The sequence below is a fragment of the Pantherophis guttatus genome, chromosome 4 (assembly GCF_059756535.1).
Source record: "Pantherophis guttatus breed Tessera chromosome 4, ASM5975653v1, whole genome shotgun sequence".
In the NCBI taxonomy this organism is placed as follows: domain Eukaryota; kingdom Metazoa; phylum Chordata; class Lepidosauria; order Squamata; family Colubridae; genus Pantherophis; species Pantherophis guttatus.
In genome coordinates, this window is record NC_142066.1 from 21,109,473 (window position 1) to 21,119,117 (window position 9,645).

The following is a 9,645-nucleotide window of genomic DNA, read 5'->3' on the forward strand; positions in this document are numbered from 1 at the left end:
TTAAAATTTCCTTTTCATGAGCTGATGTTTACTGTTCAGTTCAGGTCTCATCAAAATGATAAAACACTTGGGAAGAAAGATACACACCAATAAGCCAGCACTGGAGGAGACCATGGAGAAGATCTCCACAGCCAATGTATATTTTCCCCTTGTGCTTAGATAGGTTGGAATAAAACACAACCAAACACTGCAGAAAACCAACATGCTGAAGGTGATGAATTTGGCTTCATTGAAACTGTCAGGTAACTTCCTAGCTAGAAAAGCAGCAGAGAAGCTAAGCAGAGCAAGAAAACCCATAAAGCCCAAAACACAGTAGAACATGACTGAGTCTTCATTGCACTCCAGAATGACTTCTTCAGACATTGACTTCATATCAAAATCTGGATATGGTGGGGATGTTATCAGCCATGCAGCACAAAAACATATTTGAACAAGGGAGCAAGATAGAAGAATGAAACTGACCATTCTTCCCCCAACCCATTTCCTCAATTTGGAACCAGGTTTGGTGGCCATGAATGCTAGAACCACAACAAAAGTTTTGGCCAAAACACAAGAAACCGCCACAGAAAAGATGAAGCCAAAAGCTGGTTGTCGAAGGAGACACACAATCTTATCAGGTCTCCCAATAAATAGAAACACACAAAGAAAAGAGAGGAGGAGGGAAACTAGGAGTATATAAGTGAGATTCTGGTTGTTGGCTTTGACAATGGCAGTGTTTTTATGTTTCATGAAGATTATTATTACCAAAGTTGTCATTAAAGAAAAGCAAAGAGAAAAAACAGTCAGACTGATGCCTAAGGGTTCTTCATAGGACAAAAAAGTGATCAGCTTTGGAATGCAGATATTTTTCCCAAGATTTGGATATTGATCTTCTGGACATGGAGAGCAGTCATCCTTGTCTGAAAAAGAACATAGTGGAATTGATATCAATGATTATAGACAGTGTTGTACTTTCATGGTTTAGTCCCATTATATTTCAAAATTTCCTACCCTTCTCCTTTGATATTTTGCCCTCTGGACACAGATGGCAATCATAGCAGCAAAATGATTCCACTTCTTTCTTGGACTTGCTGTGTCCTGTCTCACAAGGATCATTACACAAAGATAGAGGTAATGCCTATCAATGAATGAAGAAGAATATTTGAAGATATAGAGGAGAAAGGAAGTGTTTGGAGAGATACTGTTAATGTATAATCATGGATTGATAAGGAGAAGTAGTGTGATCACGACATTATTTTGAGATGTAATTTGTCTGAAACAATTCACTCAATATCTACCTTTATTGGTATCTATGGCCTTTCATAACCATCATTACCACTCCCCAAATGTAATTTCTTTGCTGGTTAGTTAAAGATGGTTTTCTCAGATTCTTAAATTTGAAGTCAACAGACTTATGAAATGTAGTACACTGAATTTCAGGTTTTATTTCTAAACCATGAAAATCATAGTGCATAGTTGACCTAGGGCCAAAATGAAGGGTATATTATTCTATACCAACTATTAGAAAAGTAAACATTCTTACAGATAATGTTTTACTTCAACCGGATATTGCTACATAGTACTAACTTTATGCAGTGTTGATGCTCTGGGGTTTTTATCAATGAAGGAACTTTTTTCTTTTGCAAAAATGAAAGCAGATCAGTTTAGATTGAAACAGCTAACCTGATTAAAGCCTACAGGCCAAGTAATGGAATCTACCGAAATATTGAAGAATTTGTGTGCTGGAGCTGTGGGATCTACCACTCCAACTTTGACCCTAAAAAAAGACTGGTTTGGGAATGTGATCCAGTTGATAATATCATAACCACCAATGAATTCTCCATTTCTATCAAAGGAAATCATTTCACCAACATTGTTGTTGAATCTGACATTTCTCAGAAAGGAATGAACCTGAAATACAGAAATACACAGAGAGCGACAAAGAGAGAACAGGATAGAGGGAAACAAAAATAATTCAAAACATACGTTCAAAACATATGTATGGATGGGCTCTTCAATTTTTTTTTAGTTTTAAGCCAATAGCAAACAAATAACAATCATTACAAGATATCAATAGATGTAAAATATCAGATTACTGAAATAAAATTAGCACAGAATTGCAAAATAAGAGCAAAAAATATGCTTTGTAATTTAATTGTGAAAGCTACTTAAACTAGATGAGTTCCGATAAAAATATAAGGAATAATAGGATGCATAAGGCTACAAATGTTTAATACCAGTCTTACTTCTTATATTTACTTCTTATATTTGCTACAGCTATGCTAAAGTTTGATCTGAATTATTACAGTTACATTGCAACAAGATAACGAAAATTTGAATGAAAAGGAATAAGTGTGCCTATTTATGTATAGATGCCACACATTGATATAGGAAGACATACTGTTCCAGTTACATTATTTTTTTCTTATTCTTGTCTTATATATTCAGATATATAATCTTACATTGAAAAGAGAGAAAAACATGATCATAAGGCATACCAAGAAGTGTTCCAATATCTAAGGGGTTGCCATAAAGAAGAGGGAGTCAACCAATTCTCCAAAGCACCTGAAGAGAGGACAAGAAGTAATGGATGGAAACTAATCAAGGAGAGAAGCAACCTAGAACTAAGGGGAAATTCCCTGACAGTTACAACAATTAATCAGAAGTTGTGAATGCTCCAACACTGGAAGTTTTTAAGAAGAGATTGGACAACCCTTTGTCTGAAGTGATAAAGAGAGTTGGACTAGAAGACTTCCAAGTTCCCTTATTTTGTTAAGTTATGTTGACCTAGACGGGCTCAGAATCATTTCACTTACTGGAGTCATATGATAGTAGAGTGCTCAAATTGGCAAGATTTTATCTATAGTTGTAAAACAATATGAAATCAACTTAGAAGAACCATTATGTGTTGTTCTTGATTTTGGGTTTGGCAGACAGTTAATTTCATGGAGAGAAGCATATACTAAGGCATGTTAGTTAAAATTTTGTACAATGCCATTTATAATTAAAATATCAGCATATCACTATTTTGATTAGTTAATCTATTGTTACTTCTCATTTTAGACCTAATATCAATATCCCTAAAAATATTCTATGGTAGAGTTTATGGGTAGATGTTCCAGCTACACATCTAATGGTTTTTGCACTACTCTACTTACAACTAACCTGCCACAACACTTGATTGTGAAATTGTTTTCTTCCTTCTTTCTCTATTGTCGTTTCTCTAGATTTGAATAGAGTGAGTGATTGCAAAGCATGTGCAACAGCATAGACTGCATTGTAAATATTGTAACTCTGTCCACTCATGCGTGTTTCAAACACAGATGTAGGAAGGGTCTCAAGCCTCTCCCATCCAGTACATTTCTTCTCAGATGTCTCAATTTTTGAATTCAAAAAGAAGCAATCAAATGCCTGTTCCCAGAAATCTTTCTGAAAGTGATCTTGATTATTGTTGTTTGGATTTAGGTTTTGAAGAAATTCCTGGAAGTCTTGGACCTCCTTTGTGTGAACTGCAAAGGATAAAGCACCATGTAGGAAATGGATATCCAAAGATTTATGAACAGCAACTGAAGTGTAATCTGACTGAGCAGTTATAAGCCAAATCTTTTTCTTCCTTGGGATATCCTCCACTTCTGAAAACTGGAGGAAAGTTCTCAGAAGTGATAAGGACTGAATTTTACCATATAAGATTATCACATTGGCTGTGCTGTTCATGAGAACATGGAATATATGTAATCCTTCCTCCATAGTATCAATAAAGTCACTGTAAAAAGCTACATTTGGTAATTCTGCTATGAATTCAACGCAGATGCCATGCTCAGAAAATGTAGGGAACACCTCCTGGACAAATTTCTCTCCTTTCTCATCCTTTACTACAAGAATTCCAATCCAGATCCATCTAAAATACAGTAATAACTGCAGGAGGCCCTTACGTTGGTGGGATTCATCTGGAAACATATGTTGGAAGAAAACTGCTTGAGTCTCTTTATCCATGACTGGAGCAGGACCATAAGTCAACTACAGAAAGAAAAACATATGTAAATGCAAAGGTCTATGTGAGCCTCTGAAATCCTATACACTCATTTGAATATTTGAATACTTGTTTTTATAGAGTAAAACACTGTGCAACTAGTTGTATATCAACCCAAAAAAACCCAAAAAACCTAAAAACGTGATAAGAGAAGTATGGATTTAGTATTACATGTTTTAACAGCAGTGAGGATTATCTTTGCACAATATTGGAAAGATGAAGAAACACCTCAAGAGGAAGAGATAATTAAGAAGATATTAGACTGTGCAGTAGTGGACAGAGTTACATTGAAAATCAAATAGAAAGAAGACACAGAATATTATCAACCTTGGAATTTATTTTAACAATGGTTGGGAAAAAGGGATAGAGAGTAAGAATGGCATTTGTATTGTTAAGCAAATTAAATATCCAGACAACACAATGTTTATTAAGCACTAAGTAATGTAACTAATAGAAAATTAATAAAATTGATTTAAAAAACCCTAAAATGTCATTCTTAGGGTATCCATAAATACCTTTTTGTGGAAATAGTCTCATTATGAATTATTCAAATTTGAAATTTAATTGTGTTTGAAATTGGGGTATCTTCTTCTGTGCCAAATATCTCCACCATGATATCTCCACCATGCTCTCAAAAGACATGATCCACTATCCCTCATGTCAATCCACAAAGATTCAGAAAGTCACAAATTTGATCTAACCGGGACCTCTAAGAGTTGTAACCCAGGTGAAATCAAGGAGAGAAAGATAATTCCTTGAAGCCTGATTTTCTACCATTAAGTCAATAAACAGACACATTGACATTGACCCCGTCTACCAATTGCTGAGAGCAAAAGATCAACCACAATCCTGAAGGGAGCATTTAAAACAAACAGGCACCCTTCTACACAGCACAAAATTGCCTCACAAGAAATCGGACCATGTCTAAGTAACAACAGCCAGTCATTCAAACAAGCCAAAACGAGACCATGACTCAGAAGCACCCAGATAACAACTCTAATCCTAATCTGCATCACACAGACAGTATTTAACTACAGCCCAGCAACAACAGCCAGCCAATCAAACAGCCTGAAATCAGAGCATGACTCAGAAATATCTGAACAAACAACATTCGGACTAATTTGCATCTCATAGAAAGGTATTTAAAGACCTGTGAAGGTATTTAAAGATTCTGAGAGATGTATACAATTCAAAACGCACTGACGATCAGGGCTGGGTTTCACTTACCTTTGCTACTGGTTCGCTTGCACACATGCTCCTTTCTGCGCATGCGTGTGCCACTTCTGCACATTTGCAGAAGCTTCTACGCATGTGCAGATCATATTTGATGATGTCCGGGTGGATCAATGGAGCCTCCCACTGCCGCTGCTAGAACTGGGGCAAACTGATAGCAACCCACCACTGACTGAGGATGTCTCCTCAAATGGTGAAGAAATGTTTGCAACCAAATTGCCAAACACGGAGCTCAAATCAACAGCTTAACTACCAATCAGAATTACTCATATTCAAACACATTTCAATCTCCACCATCTGTTCAGACTACAATTATTCATGCTGCTATGCTGATCCTAGCAAGCAAATAAATAAACAAACAAACAAACAAACAAACAAACAAATAAATAAATAAATATATCTAGGAATCTGAAAGGTCTCTCCTTTTTAGAAAGAGAAAGTATAGACATCTGGGAAGGTACGACAAAGTAATTAGGTATATCTTCAGCTCATCTTTACCTGAGGAAATTTGTAGATGCACAATATAGCTGCCATGTGAAGAGAGATGTCAGGTGCCCCAATGACCGCAGCCAAAGTATTTGTGATCCCACACTTGTAGTTAGGGATGAATTTTCCCTGAGTGAAAGGCAGAAGCATTGAGGCAAAGTAAGTCAAGCTTGGACTAAAATTGCTATTAAAGATTTGGAAGCCCAGTGTGACATTGGGTAGGATCTGAGGATTTTCATTGATCTCTTTTAGAGTAAAAACTAAGGCCAGGATATGCTGGTAATTCTGAAAAACTACTCTGTAAATAAATAAAGACAAAAATAGATGAGGAAATGTCTGCTTCAAATTATGGTACTTCCAACCCTTCAGTAAGACACATTTTGTGGAATGTGTTTTAGTGTTATATCCTCACTATTCAACTTGCAAAATGCAAAGCATAATACTAATACATACATACATACATACATACATACATACATACATACATGTATGTATATATGTAGGATTATTTTTAAAATAAACATACTGTAGGCTGAAACTGGAAGCAAATGTGATAAATGTTCAGTATCCAACCACAATGTTTAATGGTTTGTATTGAAAAGGAAATAGCTGAATTGCCCCTTTCTTGTTGTAGTTGCATCTTCATAAATTAAAATATACATTAGATAGATAGATAGATAGATAGATAGATAGATAGATAGATAGATAGATAGATAGATAGATAGGCAGGCAGGCAGGCAGGCAGGCAGGCAGGAAGGCAGGCAGGCAGGCAGGCAGGCAGGCAGGCAGACAGACAGACAGACAGACAGACAGATAGATAGATAGATAGATAGATAGATACAGATAGATATAGATAGATATATAGATATAGATATTTAGATGTGATTTCTTATAAGGGGAGAATTGGTCTCTTTTTCACTTTACATGGAAAGTAAAGTAAAATATAACCATATAAAATACACCTAGGTATCCTATTTTTTAAAAAAATTCAGTAGATGAAGCATCCTGTCTATGGTTTGACTGCAATATCCAGAGCATGACAATAAATTGATGATGTACATACACAACTCCATCTTGAAATCCGTGAAAAGGATGTTGACTGAAATCAATGGGATTTGAAAATGTAAAGAAGGCAGAAATAATGCCAGCAATATTAATGTCCCCAAGCTGATGATAAGTGTGCCGAATAGGAAGAGGTTCATCAAAGTCACAGTGAGGACTAGGAACCTTGCACACCACTTCAGACAATACTATTAATAGTAACTCCATGAATGCTAAGATCTTCCATGAGTGTCTTCTTTCTGTGTACAAAGGCATCTGTCTGCCACAAGATCTTTGAAGTAGATCAGACTGACTTCTCTCCTTTAGATGATTTTCAGTCAAAACTAGAGAGCGGAACATACTATCAAATCCACAGAGTCTTAGGGCTTCCAGCTCGGGGTTGGAATTGGGACAATAAATATCATTCTTCAAAATCAGTTCCTCCTTTTTCCAGAGTCCCAAAGGATTTGCAAAAGACAAACTGGTTAATTCCATGATGATAGTGAGACAGTCACATATGTGAACATTTTCAAAACATGCAGAGCCTCTAGAGGAGGAAACCATGAGCCACAAGACAAAAATAAAATCATTAAAAACTTGCAGCAAAGTATAGGCATTGATATTTCTTTTCCTGTTCTGTTCTTTCTCCCATTACACTACACTAAACTACCCTGTTTTCCCCAAAATAAGACAACCCCTGATAATAAGCCCAATTGGGCTTTTGAGCACATGGCGATAAGGCCAAGCACTTATTTTAGGGTTCAAAAAATATAATACAGGGTTTTATTTTCGGGGAAACATAGTATTCTACTCTCCATTCTCTACTCTCCATTACAGTCCATTCCATTTCAATTACAGGTAATCCTCAAGATACAACTATAATGGAGCTTGTCTATTATGGTCACAAGTCATGGCAGTTATTAGGTGAAAATGTCACCTAACACCCTCCCCCATCTCTGCTCACTCCCAACATACATAAAATGAATGTGTGGGTCATTAAGTGGAGTGTAGGTTGCCTCCTGGATGGTGGAGGCTGTTGGAAGCTAGTACAGGTTTAAGCCCACATGCCCTGGCTTTCCCAACCCTGAGAGAACCCTTTTCCCACTCTCATTAGATTCTCTGAGGCCTTAGGCCTAATTATAAATTAGGTCTGTATTATAAATTTTCTCTCCCAATTATAAATTGGTCTGTTTTAATGTGTTATATTGTATTTTATTGAATAAATGAGAGAAAACCTAGAGTTTCTAGGTTTGTAGTCATTTAATCAAATACCATATAAAACATTAAATACAGACAATTTATAATTCAGTTAAAATTCTATTAACCAAAATGAAGTGGGCAATGGGAGTAGGTGAATTCTCTCTAATCAATTAAATCACGTTGAAGATGTCACTTCCTTCACTGGAACCCCAGACCAGCTGAAAGAGCCAGGTGTTCAATCTTTCAAAAGGCCAGAAGAATGGGTGTGAATTTCACCTTTGCGGGCATGATGTTCTATTAGGGCAAGTGATATGGCAGAAAGTGGTCTTTTCCTGGATCCTGCCAGCCAGAATTCCTTCAACAACAGCAGCCACATGTCTTCTGCTGGCACGGTTGTGGTGGAATAACTCCATAGGGTTGAGACAGTTCCTCAGATAACTTGGTTCCAAATTGTCTGCAACTTCCAGCTAGTGTTCTTCAAGAGATCTCATCAGCTGGTACTTAGAATCACAATATGCTTCTCAATCAAGAATTGCAAAACTCGGGCTTCCGGTTTGGCTTCCGTCGCTGCCAGATGGTCTTTCGGGAGCTCCAGCCTCATCGCCCGTAAGAGCCATCTCTACAGCTGAGAGACAGCTCAAAAAACTCAGTCTCCTTGAGGAGACGTGAGAGAGAGCTGGCGAGAACAGGTAGAGCCCTCTGCGAACTCTCCAGAGTTTTTTTTTTTACTCTTGGGGAGGAAGCAGAATGTGGCTCCCTATCCAGCTCGCCGCTGCTCCGGGCTTCGGGGGAACTCTGCGCTTTGCAGAGCCAGGCGATGGGACCATCCCAATCAACAAAAATTAACAGATTGTCTGAACAAACAGGATGAAATCCGGATCTGGGACTCTAAACTGCAAGTATTTCTAACAACCCTATGAGTGATTTTAAAAGCGAAGAAAGAAAGTTTAAAATGGCGACTGGCTGAGGCTTGAGAAGAAAGCTGAAAGCGAAAGTCCTTCCGTTTGAATAGTTTAATACGTTACAAAGTATCTAAAACAATAGCGCTGGCTAGAAGTGAAGAGAAAAATTCCTATTTCATGCTTCTTCCTTCTTAGAGACTTGATATTGATATTGTTTGGAGAGAAGTCTTTTTCTTTAAAAATAGTTTGTTTGTGTGGCAGGATGGCGTTAAAACTGACAAAGCCAGACAACCAAGCTGTGGGGGGGGGCTCCCCCATTTATAAATCACATGAACAAGCTTTGAGCTTGCAGATGCAGAAGAATGGCTTTAAAGACCTAAAGGAATTTGTTTTGGAGGAGATGGCAAGACATGATGAGATTGTGAACCAGAATCTTGAAAAATTCAGACAGGAAATTAAAGAGTTGGTACAACAAAAGTATGATAACCTGAAACGATATATTTTAACAGCATTGAAAAGCTTTTCAGAAATAATTATAAAGATGGATAAAGATATCAACTTAGAAATAGAGTCTAAAATGAAGGAAGCTGATTATAAGATTCATAATCTGGATAATAAAATACAAAGAATTGAAAATGATTTGATAAATATTCAAGAAAATAGCTCAGAAGTAGAGTCTAAAATAAAGGAAGCTGATCACAAGACTTACAATGCAGATAATATAAAACAAAGGATTGAAGATGAAGTCACAATGATGCAATACAGAGCCATGGA

General features: G+C 36.9%; 1 protein-coding gene across 1 annotated transcript; it reads right to left on the reverse strand.

Moving 5' to 3' along the window:
* LOC132711570 (vomeronasal type-2 receptor 26-like) lies at positions 1–1,453 on the reverse strand. Its single transcript, XM_060690942.2, has 3 exons — positions 1,316–1,453; positions 991–1,117; positions 1–899 (listed from the first exon to the last, which is right to left on the reverse strand). Exons 1-3 carry the CDS (start codon positions 1,451–1,453, stop codon positions 1–3), a joined length of 1,164 nt encoding a protein of 387 aa, XP_060546925.2.
* Between the last annotated feature and the right edge of the window lie 8,192 nt (positions 1,454–9,645).

Excerpts from the sequence above, each read along its gene's own strand:
- LOC132711570 (XM_060690942.2), bottom strand. The coding sequence starts at position 1,453 with ATGCACTATGATTTTCATGGTTTAGAAATAAAACCTGAAATTCAGTGT. Across the intron at positions 1,118-1,315 it reads GAAATTACATTTGGGGAGTG|GCATTACCTCTATCTTTGTG; the intron begins GTAATGATGGTT and ends ATTCATTGATAG. Across the intron at positions 900-990 it reads CAAAATATCAAAGGAGAAGG|ACAAGGATGACTGCTCTCCA; the intron begins GTAGGAAATTTT and ends GTTCTTTTTCAG.